The sequence below is a fragment of the Diospyros lotus genome, unplaced genomic scaffold (genome assembly GCF_014633365.1).
Source record: "Diospyros lotus cultivar Yz01 unplaced genomic scaffold, ASM1463336v1 superscaf1, whole genome shotgun sequence".
Classification (NCBI taxonomy): Eukaryota; Viridiplantae; Streptophyta; class Magnoliopsida; order Ericales; family Ebenaceae; genus Diospyros; species Diospyros lotus.
The window spans coordinates 5,736,129-5,754,283 of NW_026267104.1; the positions used below are offsets into that span (position 1 = coordinate 5,736,129).

Here is an 18,155-nt window from a genome sequence, read left to right on the forward strand (position 1 = left end):
ATTTCATGATCGGACTTCGAGGAAGATGATTGGCAGTGTTGATACATGTTCGGACTCTATCTCCTCAAAAAGAATGACCTCTAGAGCAAACAAGTTCATCCCAGTAGCTGCTTCTCCTCAGAATGTTCTGTTTGTCCCTCTAATTTTCATTCTGGTAATAGCAATGCAATTATGTTATGGCACTATAGGTTAGGACACCCCAATTTTGTCTATCTTAAGAAATTGTTTCCTTCGTTGTTTAAGAATAAAGATTCACATTTGTTTCAATGCAAAATCTGCCAATATTCTAAACATATTTGGAATAGTTATCCTAGCCAAATTTACACAACATCCTATCCTTTTTCTTTGATTCATAGTGATGTGTGGCCCTCTTGAGTGAAAAATGTTATTGGTTCTTGTTGGTTTATCTCTTTTATTGATGATCATACACATCTTACTTGGGTATTTCTTATAAAAGAAAAGTCTAAAGCTAGTTAAATTTTCTAGAATTTTAATTCAATGACTCAAAGTCAATTTCATACCAAGATTCAAATTTTGAGAACCAATAATGCCAAGGAATACTTCAATTCAATCCTTGGAGACTATCTTTCAAATTAGGGTATTATTCATCAGAGCTCATGTGTTGATACACCCCAATAAAACGGGATTGCTAAACGCAAGAACTGACATTTTTTAGAAGTGTTTAGATCACTCTTGTTTTCTTCTAATGTCCCTAAACACTTTTGGGGTGAAGCCATATTCTTATGGCCACCATCTCATCAATAGATTGCCCTCACGGACTCTCAACCACCAAACACCAAGTCAATTTCTTCTTCAATATTTCCTACACACTCGGGTCCTTTCACACATTCCTCTAAAGGTCTTTGGTTGTTTTGCCTTTGTTCATGTCCATCACCAATTTCGCAGCAAGCTTGATTCTAAATCCATCAAATGCATTTTCCTTGGTTACTCTCCTCATAAAAAAGTCACAAATGTTATTACCTTGAATCCTTGAATATAAGTGGTTTTTTACTTCAATGGATGTAACCTTTTTTGGAAATTAGCCCTATTATCCCAAAATTGCTATTCAGGAGGACACTCTAAATAATTCTCAAGAATATCAGTTTTGACACATTCTTTCCATTTCTAGTCCTTTCATCTCTAGCCAACAACAGCAGCAGCAACTTGGTCCATCCAATTCAAGTTCACAGGCACCACAACCTGATCCAAATCCTTCCACCAGTCACCATCCTTCCCATCCCCATACCAATGAACCTCAAATTTATTCTCGGGGGAAATCTAATCAAGAAGGGATTGAACAACGAACATGTCTTAGGGCTGGCCAAGACATTGACTTGAATCTAAGGGTAAGTGAAGGTAATTCCAATGATAAACTTATTGATGATGAACTCAATTGGCCTATAGCATTGAGAAAGGGTGTTAGATCATGCACACAACACTCATTCATAACTATATATCATATAAGGGTCTCTCACTTAGCTTTAGTGCATTTGTTTCAAGTAGGGACAGGGTGCAGGTTCCTAACAACATTCAGGAAGCCTTTCAACACCTAAGGTGGAAGAAAGTTGTTCTTGAGGAAATCCAAGCGTTGGAGAAGAACGAGACTTGGGATATTACAAATTTACCATCTAGAAAAAATCTTATAGGCTGCAAATGGATGTTTACTGAGAAATATAGAGAAGATGGGTAGATTGAAAGATATAAGGCCTAACTTGTGGCAAAGGGCTTCACACAATCTTATGGTATCGATTACCAAGAGACATTCGCTCTAGTGGCTGAGCTAAATACCATCAGAGTACTGCTTTCCTTAGCTTGCAAATTTGGATTAGCCTTTCCACCAATTAAATGTGAAGAATGCATTCCTAAATGGAGACCTAGAAGAAGACGTTTACATGGACATTCATCATGGATTCGAAACTAACATTACAAAAAACAAGGTATGTGGACAAAAGAGATCACTTTATGGACTCAAACAATCTCCTGAAGTATGATTCGAAAGATTTACAAAGACAGTCAAGAGGCATGAATATGGTTAATGACAAGCAAATCACACCCTCTTTGTCAAACATTTCTCAGGAGGTAAAATTTCTATTCTTATTGTTTATGTGGACGATATCATTGTCATAAGAAATGATTTTTCTAAAATGAGATGCCTCAAAGAAGTTCTTGCAAAGGAGTTTGAGATTAAAGATTTGGGAAACCTAAGATATTTCTTAGGCATGAAAATTGCAAGGTTAAAAGATGGAATTTCAGTCTCTGAAAGGAAGTATATCTTAGAGCTCCTAAATGAAACTGGTATCTTGGGTTGCAAACCGGCGTACACTCTCTCATGGAATCTACTACAAAGATAGATATTGGCAAGGAAAGTATTCCAGTTGATAAAGGGAGGTATCGACGACTGGTGGAAAAATTTTATACCTGTCACGCATTAGACCAGATATAGTTTTTTTTTTTATGATCTAGGTGTTCGAGCTTGGCTCGAATAATCTTGGGGAGAGCAGTCTCCCCCCCTGGTTTTCCCTTTGGGTAAATCTGAATGCGACCACAACTTATACACACTCGGAGTAGACTTTTGGGAAATGACTATCCTCCTCGTGGACCCCACTTTTACGTTGTGCAGACGGGACCCCCAGAGGGATGACAAGGCGCACCATGACCTTGCCTTCACATGGACGACTTGTCTTCCAACTTTACTACTAACTTCAAGCAATAATTTTGTCTTCTAAGATGCCACAAGGATTCGAACCTCCGATGCTCCTATTATCCACTTTACTGCTATGCCATGGCCGTGGGGGCAGATATAATGCTTTCTATTAGTATTGTGAGTCAATTCAAGAATGATCTTAAATAAGAATGCAAGGAAGCAATGTATCGCATTCTAAGGTGTCTAAAATTGTAACGACCCGCCTCTTAGAGCCCCCCTGCTAGTATAGAGGATCTGTGAGAGGGTCATCAATAGAATGATATAGAACAGAAACACATGCCAATAACTCGCACCAAACTCAATGCAAAACAAACCATGGCTTTCTTGACACACAACTAGCAACTTGTTATACATACGAGGTTAACAACAAAATACTTAAGCTTCACAAACTGACAAAATAAAAAGACACCCAGGACCCTATCTTCAGGAGAGCTTTACACACGGCACTATGACCCAACGAACCGGTCCCAACACCACCGAATGAACCCGCCAACTCAAGTGTTTCCCTTACTTGGAATGATGGAAAGTAAGGGTGAGTCACAAGACTCAACAAGTGAATACAAGAGATACATGATAAGGCTTCGAGAGAATAACCCCGTACAACCTACACACCTCGTGCCCAAGACGTACACATTCACAGCATGAGACACCAGACAAAGATTAACTGCATAAATAAACATGCACATAATGATCATTGAGGCCTACATAGAAGACACCGACACCCAAGTCCCTTACAAACTTGTCATTGCCATGAATTGACAAGCGATAAATACTCTGTGCTCCAATGCTGAACTCCAAGCTTCCGATACTCTGTGCTCTAGCACAGGATCCCAAGCCTTCCCGGGGCGGTCCTTTCGCCCGTGAGTCACACATAGATCTTCATGTCCAATTAGGTCTTCCCTTGGGACCTTCCTGAGCTAATCTAAAAGTCTTCCCTTAGGATTCCCCCAAACTAGTCTAAAAACTGAGCCAAAGTTCTCTCGGGTCGGTACTCCCATCACCCGGCCAGGCTCGGTACTCTCACTCGGCATTAAAGTAATAATAGTAATAATTATAACCGTGTGTATTAGGACCATGCAATGCACAAATAAGAATGCAATGGCGTAATAAGCATAAACATGATACAAGACCCCCATAAAACCAATCATTAGGCCATGCTTTGCCCACATAGTAAAACATACTCAATATAGTGCTCGTGCAAGACACACCCTAGGCACCCTAAGATGCTCGCGCTCAAGCATTTGCAGGATATGACCCCCCATTAATGCAGTTCCCAGCCCTGACACACCGACAATATCAACTGAATTAAATAAATAATAATTTCACACACAAAGACCCAAGACCCATAACTGGCACACGCACACTTGTCTGGAACCCAACCCAACCAGGAGCGGCATCATTCCCAAGGAATTGGGGTGATACAAAGCCCTGTGTCGATTAGCAAGAAGTAACGCACAAATCATAAAATTGTTGCCATGCGTAGTTACACAATTAATGTGTGGAATCGAATTACGATAAAGGAGGAAATAAAATATATAAAATGACAGGGACTTGCATAGAGATTGAAGGACACGAAGAGAGAGTTAGGAACTTGCTTTTAAACGGCCGATTCTCATCCCTTTTGCACCCTTGCTGTGAAGTATTACATTCTACAAAAAATAATAAGATTACAGTTTAAAATTGTTAAATCTAACTGTATAAAATTCATAATTTAAACATACAAAACTCCTAATAATTTATCTCACTTACTTGGTCACTTTTAATACCAAATAATGCCAAGATTCCCTATTTTTCCCAGAATTCCTCCCTTTTTCTTCCTCTACGCGTTCCTTCGTCTTCTCCCTATTTCCCTCTCTACTCCCTGCTTGAATTGCACTCGAAATGGGCTTCAAAAGGGCCAAAAATGGGCAGCTGAGGCCATGCCATGTGGCGCAACAACAGCTGCGCAAGGCTGCCACCGCCTTGCCCCAAAACGATGTCGTTTTGGGGCTAGCCTTGTTTGAAAATCAGCAAAATCCCCCTAGCCGTGCACCTCTGCCTTCCCATGCATGTGCACCATTGCCCGAGTTGTAGCCACCTTCAACATATATATGCGCACCATTAATTTTAAAGTAATCCCTAGCCCACTTTCAGAATTTACATTTAAACCCCATAACTTCCAGAAATTAACGCTCACACCCCCCCTCTTAATAATTACACTTATACCTCGAATTTGCCAAATATTTACCTATTTCTTCAAATCAATATAAATTAATATTTTCCCTTAAATCCAAAATTATTCAATAATCATCTCCAAATACCGGAATTATTAATTACCACTTATCTCCAAAATTCTGGGATGTTACAAAAATTAACTCCAGGCAAAGGTTTGATGTTTAGGAAAACAACAAAGAGGTGGAAGTATATAGTGATGCTAATTGGCTTGGCTCAATTCTTGACAAGAGAATAACCTTTGGGTATTGCTCATTTGTGTGGGGAAATCTGGTCACTTGGCGCAACAAAAAACAGTCTGTGGTCTCTAGAAGCAGTATTGAAGTTGAGTTTTAGAGCTATGGCTCAAGGATTTTGTGAAGGAACATGGCTGAGAAGATTAATACAAGACTTGAAAATGAATGTTGCTAGACTAGTAAAGGTATTGTGTGATAATCAATCTGCTATCAGCATCGCTAAAAATTCTGTTCATTGCGACCGAACAAAACATGTGGAAATTGATAGGCATTTCATCAAGTAGAAGTTGGAAGAAGGGGTATTTCAGCTTATCTATACTCCTACCAACAGTCAAGTCGCAGATATTCTCACTAAAACCTTGCCAAGGAAAATATTTGAAGATTTAAGCTGCAAGCTTGTTCTGAATAATATATTCAGCCCAACTTGAGAGGGAGCGTAGAGATTTTGAGAATATTCAGCCAACTAATTATTCTGTTTTGTATTTTCTAACTTTCCTTTGTTATAAAGTCAGCCTATTTCCTAGTTTGAGTAGAGAGAATAAATCTCTCTCTCTCTCTCTCTCACAGCTAGCTGTAGGTTTCCTAAAGTAGTGTACATATAATTTCCTAATTGCAGTGTACATATTAGGAAATCAGAAAGGAGTATGCTGTATGTATATTCTGTTCACTGTGATGAATAAGATGTGTTCTTCTCCCTAATATTTTCTGCAGAAAAGAAGTAGGGGAGAAAATAAGTTAGTAGTTTATGAACTTTTCTATTTTTATTTTTGATAAGCAAAATTATATATAAAAGACTGCCATATGGGGCAAACCTGGAATAAAAGAATCTGAGAGACTACTTCGAAGATCTTAGTTTACGTACTTGTTTGGCTAGGATCAAAACAAATGTAATGTTGCGGGAAAAAATGTTATTTTTAATTTTGAAAAATATGAAGTAGGTTTAATTTGCCTACACCTGGACTGGTTATGAAAAGTAAGTTTGGAGCTTTATCACAAAAATATTTCAAGATTTGCAGGAGGGGAAAGGATGACATTGACCTGACAAAAAAAGAAAAGCTGTAGGTTGCTTGATTTCCAAATGCTAACTAATAGAGAGGTTAGAAGGTGACTACATTTTGTGATATGGTTTTAATCAAAGGTTCAAACTAAGAAACAGCATAAGGACCTTAAGGTTGATTAGATGGGTACATTATAGAGTTTGAGGCTGAAAAAAGGGTGGTTTAGTTACTGTAAATAGAGGATAGGGATTTGGCTACTTTGTTAGATGAGGAGGGGAACGTAAGGATGAAGTTAAACTCACATCATTGGAATGTCAAACTCAATAGTTACACAATTTGTGCTCCCCCCCACCCCCCCGCGGCAAAAAAAAAAGAAAAAAAGAACTGCATTTCTGATTGCGGTACAAATGCATATTGGAAAGGGGAGGGACACAACCTGGATTGCCAAAAATGGGGATCCTGAATATAAAACTTTAAAGGTCCAAACTCAGAAATCATTGGGAGTGAAAGTAATTCACCTTATCATTAAGCTTTCAGGATGATTGTGGCTTTAAATTTGTTAACATTCAGTGTTTTTTTCCCTGTTTCTGGTCCTACTGTCACGGTTTTATATTATTGCAGACTTGCTTTTAGTTAAGTTGAACCTTGTTTTCATTACAATATCTTATGAATATAACAATGTTTTTCCTTTGAATTTTAATAAGCATACCAATACATTATTCAAAGCAAACCATGAACCAAACTGACGTGCCAATTATTCCTACCTCTACAAATGTGTCCCTAGCTAAATAGTGTACCTCGTACTTAAATACATAGCATAAATCAGAACGTACCATCTTCTGTATAACTATGGTCAAACTTTGGGGCAGTGAAAACTTGATGAACAAGTAATTAGCCTTTGGACAGTTAACCCACTAAATTCTGAACAAGAAAGATCTATGAAGCTATATTTCAGGACCCAGACATCCTGTGCCTAACAAATAAAGATGCTCGTGCTACCTTAACCTCTAACTTGATAAAGGTGTTAGGACCCCTGTTAGTCACGCTTACCAGCGACGTAAAAGGAGGGGAGAAGCAGGGGCAGCCAAGGAAAATGACTCAAGGTCAGAAGAGTCACATTCAGTTAGGGAGGGAATAACAACTCACGTGGCTGTAATGGACTAAGGAATACATATAAAAGGGAGGGGGAAAGGAGAGAGAAGGCAGCTGGAAAATTTGGAAGAAGTTGTGGGAGAGAGAAGGCCCCCTCGAATAGGCCGATATTTGCTTTCTTTTGGTTTGATTCGTTCATAGCTGCTGTAAGCTTCTGTAATCAGAGAATTCCTATTGTTTCGATTGCTAGATTCAATCAATTTTGTGAGGGTTCTACCAAAAGGACGCCAAAAGAAGAAAGCTAATGCTTATACCACCTTAACTATAACCTAATAAAGCATGCTCCCCCATCCCATGTCCCTCTCTAGCCAAAGAATAAAAAAGGGAAAAAGGCATTAAAGAAAATGAGTGAACAGCCATAAAATGTAAAAGGCAAGAAGATCAAGCCCAGATGTGTTGCATGTTGTATATGACTTCCCAAATTTGCTCCTTCCCTTCTTCCTAAGCTCTACAACACTTACCATGCCTTGAACATGTGTTCTCGATTCTGACTTTAAACTTGTGCGGCACAAATTTTGTGTGAAAGCGGGGACTTCTATTTTCCTTCTTTAGTTCTTTGGTGGGTTAAGATTCAATGTTGCTGTATTTCTGTTCTCATCTAACCAAACAAGAGAAACAAAAGTTTTCTTTTGTTGAAAATTTCCTTGCCCCCATTTTTTCTCTGCTACCAAATATATTATTGGATGGAGTTAGCATGTTGTAATGACTTGCAAAGCATGTCTGCCAGACGATTTGAATCATTGATAAAGCATAAAGCATTGCTAAGGAAAAAGCATAAAAACATCCCTTGTCAGTATAAACTCTTCTTGTAATCATATTATAATAAATTGCATTCTTCTTGTGGTCTTCCAGATTAGGTGAAGCAGTTGATAGGACTCTACTTAACCATCTTTTGAAGATGTTCACTGCTCTAGGAATTTACTCAGAGAGCTTTGAGAAGCCATTCCTCGAGCGCACATCTGAATTTTATGCTGCTGAAGGTGTCAAATACATGCAGCAATCTGATGTTCCAGACTACTTGAAACATGTTGAGGTTTGCTATGTTCTTTTCTTTTACTGCTTCTCCCCTTTTCAAGATTCTTCTATTTTGCTGCTTCTTTATTTCTTTTCAAGTACTAAAGAGGTTCATGCACTATTCTATTTTATCTCTACCTTCTGCACCTTGTAATTTTCTTTACACCACCTAAATGAAGAGAAATTGATCACTTGCTTATTGTTTTGAATTGTATTTCATGATTTTGAGGGTTTTTTTTTTTTTTTTTTTTTTTTTTACATCTGGGGATAATTTATCCTTCCAGGTAAGGTTGAATGAAGAACATGATAGATGCTTACTTTATTTGGACGCAAGTACGAGAAAGCCATTGGTAGCAATTGCTGAAAGGCAGCTCCTTGAACGCCATATATCTGCAATCCTTGACAAGGTTTAAATTATGATCTGAGTTTTCAAATTCTTTATCTTGTTATTGCTTGCAGGCACTTTATGTGCACTAGGTTACCATTCTTTCTGTTGCTTGAGGTTTTACTGGTATGTCCAGGGCTTCACAATGCTGATGGATGGGAAGCGTACTGAGGATCTTCAGAGGGTGTACCTTATCTTTTCAATGGTCAATGCCCTCGAATCATTAAGGCAGGCCCTTAGGTCTTACATCCGGAGAACTGGGCAGGGCATTGTCTTGGATGAAGAGAAAGATAAAGATATGGTGTTCTGCCTCTTGGAATTTAAGTCATCTCTTGATACAATATGGGAAGAAAGCTTCTCTAAGAATGAAACATTTTGCAACACTATCAAAGATTCGTTTGAGCATCTCATTAATCTTCGGCAGGTCAGTATGATCTCAAAGTTATTCTTAACACGGATCAAAGTGCTTTTCCATTAGATACATTCTGGTGCTGTCTGGTACTAGGGGAAAACCCCATGATCTTGGGGTAGACACTTTTACTTGTTTGGTGGGAATGGAAGTGGGGGAAACTATTACCAAAAGGTACCAATCTGCCCAAAGTAGATGTGAGAAGGATGTGAAGAAGAACATTTCGAAGAGTGTTAAGAAACATGGTAAAGAGATTAGGATGAGAGTGTTTTCTTTTATTCACATTCAGTAGGGGTGTATATCTTCTTTGAATGCCCACTAATTGACTGCTACATCTAAGGGACATGTTTGGTCCTGAAAGAGAGGTATTTTACTCTTGTTATGAGATCGCTTAGATTGAAGTAAGTTGATGATACAATAAATCAAATGGGCAGTTGAGTTAAGAGTCCTTCACTGCACTCGCTGGAGATTAGTGATCATCTCCAATCTAGTTGTAAATACTTATCCATTTATTAATCACCAAAGTTTAAGTAGAATAGTTCTATGTATTAAGGAATATGCTTTTAACAAAAGCATCAGCTTACTATAAAATGTTTAATAACCATTAGGCAACCATCCAGACACATTTCTACTGATTCAATAAACAAAATAAATAGGACTAGTCCAAGTGCAGTCAGTTTACACACTAATGAAGATCTTGATACTGGAGCTCTTTCCCTATTATTTCTTTCTTCCGTATCTTTAATAGTAGGTTACTTGCAACCACAGCTGAAATGGAAAATGACCTTTTCATGTTTCAAAAATTCTGAGTCTTGTTTCAATCATCATTTGTTAGAATTCTTGAAGGTGAGTTCCGTGGCTTGGACAGGACATTTAATATTGTTGGAACCATCACAGTTTGATTTACATGAATTGCTAGTCAATAATTTAACATTGTATTGGAGCAGACAGAAACCCTATTCTGAAATCTTATTGCCAACCAGATATTTATTAGTTCATTTATTTGCCAATTATGAAGGAAAATCTGGCCACACATAAAAAACTAAAAAAGTCTGTGTGGAATATAAGTAATTGTATAAAAGATAAAACTACCCTTTCAACAGTTTTAAGCTTTTAAATCAAGTGATAACATGGTATCAAATCTCTTGTCTTGGGAAGTTTCTATGTTCAAGTCTTAATTATTTATTTTATTTTTATAATTATGTTAGAAGAGCAAATTAGGGAATCAGAAAATTTATAATTGCATCTAGTCAATCAATACTTGTTTGTCACCAATAGTGTTTGAATAATTCAGGTAGCCATTGTCATTTTTCAAATTCTAGGATAGGATGCTCATTTTGGATAACCTAACCTGGTTGTGTAAATTGGCTTCTGTTTATGCTGAATTCCCCAGGAATATGGATCATCATTATTATAATCTTTGGCATATTTGTAACTAGGTCAAACTTGAATATTGTTCTTTCAACTAAGAATATGTTTTGATTTGTTGTAGAACCGACCTGCTGAGCTGATTGCAAAATTTCTAGACGAGAAGCTTCGTGCTGGAAATAAAGGTACATCTGAAGAGGAATTGGAGGGTATGCTTGACAGAGTCTTGGTTTTGTTCAGGTTTATACAGGTAAATCTGGATTTTTTTTTCATGGAAATTTCCTTTGAATTATACTTGGTGCTTTTATACTGTTCGATGATTTTCGTTTTTTTAATAAAAAAAGTCTGGATGTTTTTTCATTGAATTTTCTTTTGCTTCTTTTTTTTAATGATTTTAGTTTGTTAAGAACAAGTGTTTATCAATAACATCAATTATAACAGTAAAAGTATGTCATTGTAAAAGTGCTGGGTCTAAAATGAGGGTGGGCTTGTAGGTTTCAACCTAACTCACCGAGAAGTGGGAAAAAAAAAAAAAAGGAGCAACGAATAATCTCTCATCTTTTGTGTTCTGTTAACCAGGGTAAGGATGTATTTGAAGCATTCTACAAGAAGGATCTGGCAAAAAGGCTACTGTTGGGAAAGAGTGCTTCCATTGATGCGGAGAAGTCCATGATTTCCAAGGTGAAGGATGCTTTTCTTTCTATCTTTCCTGTCTTGTCTGTTTGTGAAACATCATTCACCTGTTGATCATATTAAGAAGTTTCCCTCATTGTCACAGTTGAAAACTGAGTGTGGCAGCCAGTTCACCAATAAACTTGAAGGAATGTTCAAAGTGAGTATCTTTGTTGATATGTACCTTCTTTTGCCAATTTCAAACTGAAAAAGGAAAAGTGCCTTCAGGATGCATAATTTTTACAGATATCTCTAGCTGTTGACCACAAATGTTGGTTCTTAACTTGCATTGGTGCAAGTATATCGGAAAAGATGGAAGTTGATTTAAATCTAATAATTTTAATAGATTAATAGTAATACATTGTGTTTTACAGCGTGCCTTGTTTACCTTGTTTGTTCCAACTCAAAATGTTGATAATTCTGTCCTACTAATCCACACATGTATATATAAAAGCTGTCCCCAGTGCATGACAGCCCAAAGCAACCTGCTTTATGAGGATCAGGGGATGGTCAATTTTTTGCATAATCCTTTTCTTTTTTTCTTTTTAAATACTAAGAGGCTATTCTACAACTCAAACTCATGACTTTCCAATCACGAAGGAGAAACCTTACTGTTAACCCCCCCCCCCCCCCCCCCCCCCAGCCAACAAAAAAAAAAAAAACACTTAATTTGGCCTGGACTGATCGGGCTGTGACATACTTATTTCTCTTACCTCCTCCCACCTTTCTATAGGGTTTATCTTTGTTTTCTTTGGAGGAGGAGGCCAAGATACATTTGAAGTTGTCCAACTTGGGGCTTCATCTATCTTGCTTTCCTGACAAGCCAATAATTTGCAAGAGGTACAAATTGTATGAAATTTATACTTTATATAATTTATTTAAGTAATAAAATATATGAGATGGTATAATGTAGGATAGTATAGTGAGTTTAAATGTCCAGTACAACTGTACAAGGTTAAAGTTGTATACGGTCTAATGTAAGTGAATACATCATGAACTTTTATTCTCCGTGTTTGATATGAATATTGCAGTTTATTGGTAGCTGAGTTTACCAGCCACTTGAGAAATAGTTTCTGGTGTTTTGATCACTGGATTTGTTGCTTTGAAAAGAAATGCTATTGTATTCCCAGATGTCTTCATTAGTTTTTATATCATCATTCTGGTCCTTTTTGCATAGCGTGGTTTAACTAGCATTGCATATGATTGGATAGGAAGTTCAACAAAAAGGTGTGATATTATTTTTGTGTAATAATTGAACGATTTTGCAGGACATTGAGTTGTCAAAAGAAATAAATGAGTCTTTCAAGCAATCTTCCCAAGCCAGGACAAAACTACCATCAGGGATTGAGATGAGTGTCCATGTTTTAACAACAGGGTCGGGTTCAATCTTACTTGGTGTTACTCCTTAGGATGGATTATTGTAATGCCCAGGCCAGTTTTTGAAGGAATCTGACTTTTTGTATTTTTTGTTGTGCCATAGGTACTGGCCAACATATCCGCCAATGGATGTTCGGCTTCCTCACGAACTCAATGTATATCAGGTTCGGTACAAGCCAAGGAATGGCTGCATCCCACTATGCATATGCCATATTGGCTATATAATTACCTGGAACATTTCTTTTGCCTGGTTATGCAGGACATTTTTAAGGAGTTTTACCTAAGCAAGTATAGTGGGAGGCGATTAATGTGGCAAAATTCATTAGGCCACTGCCTGTTAAAAGCAGAATTCCCCAAGGGTAAAAAGGAACTGGCAGTTTCTCTATTTCAGGTTGGCCTCATTTGGGCACTTGCATGCTATTTTATGCATTGATTTTTTTCCTCTGATTAATTTTATTGATGCTTCCTGGACAAGTCGGAACTTCTATAACTCTTATGGTGATGGTCTTTGTGTCTGTTGTGCTACAGACTGTTGTTTTAATGCTGTTTAACGATGCTGAAAAGCTTAGCTTTCAAGATATTAAGGATTCTACCGGCATCGAGGATAAGGAGCTGAGGAGGACTTTGCAATCCCTTGCTTGTGGAAAAGTTCGTGTCCTTCAGAAGGTGAGTGTGGTTAATACGTATAGGACGTTTTCTTTTCCCTTTCCTGGATAGGAATTTTGGATTTCTGTTTGTCTCTTAAGAAATTGTTTTATGCAGTTGCCCAAAGGGAGAGATGTGGAGGATGATGATTCATTTTTGTTTAATGAAGGTTTTACTGCTCCTCTCTACCGTATAAAGGTGAATCCAGTTGTACATTTAGTAGCTAAGATTTTGATCAAAACTTTAGGTGAAAGGAGACTGGCTAGTATCAGAATGAAACATAAAACCGAAATTCTGTTTCCTTTCTTTTCTAAATTTAACCACTTAATCCACACCACAACATGGGATTTGGAATTGGGGGCCATTCTCATGCTGTGGACATGGGAGGTTCTAAAGCTAACTCAATTTATTTGGGACAGGTAAATGCAATACAGATGAAAGAAACTGTGGAAGAGAATACGAGCACAACTGAAAGAGTATTTCAGGATCGTCAATATCAGGTTTTAATCTCATTCTAGATCGCTTCCAGATTCATTTAGATATATAAAAGAAGCATCATAGATTCAGAGAACGCCACAGTTTGACAGATTCAAATGGATAATTAAGTATTTGCTCAAATTGCAGATTGATGCTGCTATTGTTCGGATCATGAAGACAAGGAAAGTTCTAAGTCACACGCTTCTAATAACTGAACTCTTCCAGCAGGTGACAAACAAATTTTGTTTCTTAACTTTACTTATGAAAGCATTGAATTTACCCAACAATGACTACAATCTCAAGTCTTAATCCCACTAGACCAGGAAGGCTCAAAATTAACCACTTAAGCCAATTGTTATCGATCAATGTTGGTGGATGCAATATAGAGAACCAAGGCTTTTCTAATGTTTTTTTTTTAAAAAAACTTTTCTAATGTTAGGGTCAGTATTATTGAACTCGGATGGCTGAAAATGTGTATTTGTTTTGGTGACTGTCACAGCTCAAGTTTCCAATCAAGCCAGCTGACTTGAAGAAGAGAATTGAAAGCCTCATCGATCGAGAGTACCTTGAGCGAGACAAGAACAACCCTCAGATATACAACTACCTTGCCTAAACCGACTTTTTTCGAATTATATGTTCTTTCTTGTAAATGACACAGAAAAAAAGTGCATCTCTGTTTCAGGAGGTCCAATGTTATCGATCCCATGTCAGATCACGTACAGAGTAATTTTATAGCTTGTATCTTTGTTGTCTCCAAAGACTAATTGTAAATCATAAACTTGTGATCACCTTCAAAGTTATGCTACTTGTGCGATGCATGAAGGAGATGAAATAAGTTGAGCTTTCAGTTTAACTCAAGAATGGAAGAAAATGAAAAGTTGCAGGCATGATGAAAATCAGGCAGCAGCTACATAAGGTGTTTTGGTGTTAACCTTAGTTCTTTCAGTTCACATAATCCCAATTCTGGCACTTCCAGCACATCCCCCGGCACTTTATCTGGATGCAGTTGTTTCAAACATTCAACGCACTCCCACACTCCCTATCTCAGTGCTCTGAGAGTCGGGAGGGTGGTTGTTGCATGTAACTCTTCTTGTCTTATAAAGAGATTTAACAAAAGATTGTTCTTACAATCTGAACTTGTGACTTTTTACTCACAAACAAGCGCGAACAATTTCTGACCCATGGCAAGAACTCTTGGGTGTCCAAGAAGGAAAGGACGCAAAAGCTTGTGCCCCACTAATTTGTTAATTAACAAATAGCCTGCTGATATTGCAAAACAATAAAACAACGTGCAGATCTTCATTTCCATATAAAATGCTCAGTGTAACAATTCAACCACATGATAAAATATTGCAAGCAAAAGATTCACACCATCTACTCGTGCCCACACAATGGCTGGTTTAAGTAAATGAGGGAAAAGATAAATAGGTGAGGCAACATGTTGTTGGTACACGGGATCGAAAATTCTAACAGCTATCTGCCCATCTATCTTCCCTCTACAAACTACGGTTCTTGTATGATCATATTAACCAAGCAAAACCTGTGCACTTGAAGGTGTCAAGTTACAGAAGTCCTCGGGTGCATTCACCACTCGCCATCGAACAGAGAAGCTCGATTTTTTCCCAGAGTTGCTTGCTACGTTCAGCCTAGAGATATCACCCGCAGCTACATGAAGATTACGACCCACAACAATGATCCTCCTGCCAAAGCAAGTCACAGAGAAAGGTTTGCATATCTGCTCCGGCAAAGGAGGTCCTTGTACAGCCTCCCACGAATCATTATCCGTGTCGTATACCTTAAGTCTCGTCCTTTCATGCTCTGTGACGACAAATAATTGCCCAAATACTACAATACTCGAACCAGTCCAGCCTTCTCTCAGTCCAGCAGCCATACTTTCCCACTTATCAGTTTTTGGATCATAAATCTGGCCCCTCGGTACAAAATAGAAGGGCCAAAACCAGCCTTCAGTCACAAGGAGCTTCCCATTCAGAACTGCTGCATCATATGAGGCCATGTTTGTCCCCATACTCGCAATTGGGCGCCAGGTACCTTCAGTGGGATCAAGGACTTCAGCTGAGTTAAGCTCAGCTGAGTTAAGCTCAAAGAGATCCGTGCTGTTTCCTCCAGCCACATACAACATCCCATCAATTACGCCACTTGCAAAAAAGGAACGTGCAGTGTTCATCTTTTTCATCACAGTCCATCGATTCTTTTGCATTTCGTATTTCAAAACCAAGTTGAGGGGGCAATCCACGTCAGAGACCATGCCGCCACAAACAAACAGAGCACCCTCATGGGGGATCGAAACACATTTAAATCCATGGGGGCAAACCTTGTCCTTGCAAGGCATTGCAGGGATAGTGTGCCAAGAAAACTCTCTAAGGTCCAAAACCTGCCACTGAATCTTCCCAGTACCTTTGTGGAAGGCAAAGACAAAAAGCCAAGGATCGTGAAATCCAAGTTCTCTTCTCCGGGTGAAGAAACGCTCCTTACTGCTAAGCATGAGATACCAACGCTTACAGACAGCCCTGCAAGCTGCATGGCTCTGGACGGGAAGACGAAGAAGGCAATTTAGAGCCACATCATCGGGAAGGCCTGGAATTAGGGATTCTCCCCTCACCGACAGTTCCAACTCTAAAGAAGGATCTTTTAGAGAAGACTGGATTGCAGCAAGCCTAAACTTTGGGGATAATGTCATTTGGGAATCCCCCAGCTTGAGCACCGGAGCCTGGTGCGACGAAACTCGTACCCTTTGCATCCTCTGCCTTATCTAACAGTACCAACAACCTCAGAAACTCTTAAGCAAACCTTGCTTCAGTGTATGGAATTATTGTATTTCTTTATGTTCTTCTATGACAGAAAAACTAAAATAAGCGCATGCTTAAGCAAAACAGCAACATTGGATTGAAATCCCAATTGTTAGAAATCCACCTATTCTAAAACATCTCAAGAATTCAAACTCCAAATGTCTTGTACCCCAGAAGAATCATCAAATCTTGGATTGCAATCCTGAACCAGTTCCTTCCCCACGGAAAGCTCTACATACACTCAATGAACATCACAAGACACTAAAAGGCACAACCCTTTTCCGAAATCCCAAACTGAAATTCGTTCATATACATCAAAAACAACTTCTTTAAACACTTTTATCCTTCTCCCCAAGCCCAAACACAGCTTTTCATCCCAGTTCCGCTTCTCAGAGCACAAATTTTGAGAGTCTAAAGTTGTAACTTTTATGCAACTTCCTAAGGAAGCAAAAGGCACCAAAAGCTCAAAACACCAGGCATACACACCTGAAACAACTTAACTTTTCGCCCTATTTCGTTCAAAAATTGCGAATCCAGAAAAGAAACACACCTGACAGGGAAAACAGAAATGGGTTTTCAATTCTCTGTAAAAGCATATATAATTCAACAACCATAGTACCCTAGAGATGAAAACCATGAAGCAGAAAGGGAGAGAGAAACACCAAAGGAGAACTTACAGATACAGAAATCGTATGAAGCTCGTGGAAAGATGGTGACTTGATGATGAGATTAGAGCTCTGACTCCCTTGTGAAGCAAAAAGAACCAGGATACCCTTCTTCTTCCTCTCCTTCTTCTTCTAAATAAATGATATTTTTTGCTCAGTTCCAGCCTCAAATTTGGAAGTGGCAAACATGGTTTCCTCTTTCCAGATGCCTTCCACGCGCTAATGGAGCGTCTGTCCACTCTCTATTCCTTCCTCCTTTCCCATTCCCTCCTCTTTAATTTACCCTATTAAACAAAGTTTAGAAAACTATTTTCTGATCTGAAAAATTGAATCATATGTAAAGGGCGACAGTATTGAAATAACTTCAATATCAAGAACGTAAGTCAAACATTAACTAATATAAAATCATATATATCATCATAATATCAAAGTGTTGTTAGAGATTGAATAATGCTTTTGGAATTAATGTATCAAATTTAGTTTCTTAAGAAAGGTTGGTGGCAGTGGCTAAAGTGATATGGTTTGGTAGAAAGTGAAATACTCTGACGGCTGGTCTGATGTTTTTTCAGTTAAACTGTCCGCAGGACCCCAATTTTTTAGAAACCAACTGCTATTTAATACTTAATAATTCAAAAGCAATTTTATAATGTTGACAAGCGAGAAATCCTTCCTAAATTGGAGAGGAGCGTGAGCTACACGAGCCACAAGTGCGCATATAACTGGCATTTGGCTTTTTCTCATTCATACCATACCACTTACAATATACAAATTATATATTAAGATAGATAGTTATAAAAAAAAATCCCAACTTTAGGCCACTAATTAGGGAAAATACTACAGGTAGGGACAGGTCACAGCCACCGCTGGCTTTAATTTTCACACCATTTTTGTCAATAAAGTTGGTTATGTACACATTTCACTCATGCCTTCTGCCCTAAACCCTAACTGTTCCAATCTTTCCCCAGTTTTCTATCCAGTTCTTGAGATAGTTTTCAAGGAAATTCAGAGAACATAGCCCTTTTTTTCTTTTGGGGA

General features: G+C 38.2%; 2 protein-coding genes across 2 annotated transcripts in view; one reads left to right on the forward strand and one right to left on the reverse strand.

The window, feature by feature from the left end:
- The window catches only part of LOC127792943 (cullin-4), a 30,371-nt gene extending 15,870 nt beyond the window's left edge, over positions 1–14,501 (forward strand). The window contains exons 4-17 of the mRNA XM_052323625.1: positions 8,154–8,334; positions 8,600–8,722; positions 8,837–9,124; positions 10,602–10,727; positions 11,057–11,158; positions 11,256–11,309; positions 12,418–12,524; positions 12,630–12,690; positions 12,786–12,917; positions 13,055–13,192; positions 13,289–13,369; positions 13,591–13,671; positions 13,796–13,876; positions 14,148–14,501. Coding sequence (XP_052179585.1) covers positions 8,154–8,334; positions 8,600–8,722; positions 8,837–9,124; positions 10,602–10,727; positions 11,057–11,158; positions 11,256–11,309; positions 12,418–12,524; positions 12,630–12,690; positions 12,786–12,917; positions 13,055–13,192; positions 13,289–13,369; positions 13,591–13,671; positions 13,796–13,876; positions 14,148–14,261 — 1,669 coding nt within the window. The 3' untranslated portion in view covers positions 14,262–14,501. The remainder of the gene's footprint in view (positions 1–8,153; positions 8,335–8,599; positions 8,723–8,836; positions 9,125–10,601; positions 10,728–11,056; positions 11,159–11,255; positions 11,310–12,417; positions 12,525–12,629; positions 12,691–12,785; positions 12,918–13,054; positions 13,193–13,288; positions 13,370–13,590; positions 13,672–13,795; positions 13,877–14,147) is intronic.
- Positions 14,502–14,928: 427 nt separating this feature from the next.
- On the reverse strand, positions 14,929–17,291 carry LOC127792944 (F-box/kelch-repeat protein At1g30090). Its single transcript, XM_052323626.1, has 2 exons — positions 17,133–17,291; positions 14,929–17,005 (listed from the first exon to the last, which is right to left on the reverse strand). Exon 2 carries the CDS (start codon positions 16,404–16,406, stop codon positions 15,174–15,176), a length of 1,233 nt encoding a protein of 410 aa, XP_052179586.1. The 5' UTR covers positions 16,407–17,005; positions 17,133–17,291; the 3' UTR covers positions 14,929–15,173.
- Positions 17,292–18,155: the final 864 nt, after the last annotated feature.

Excerpts from the sequence above, each read along its gene's own strand:
- LOC127792944 (XM_052323626.1), bottom strand. The coding sequence starts at position 16,406 with ATGCAAAGGGTACGAGTTTCGTCGCACCAGGCTCCGGTGCTCAAGCTG.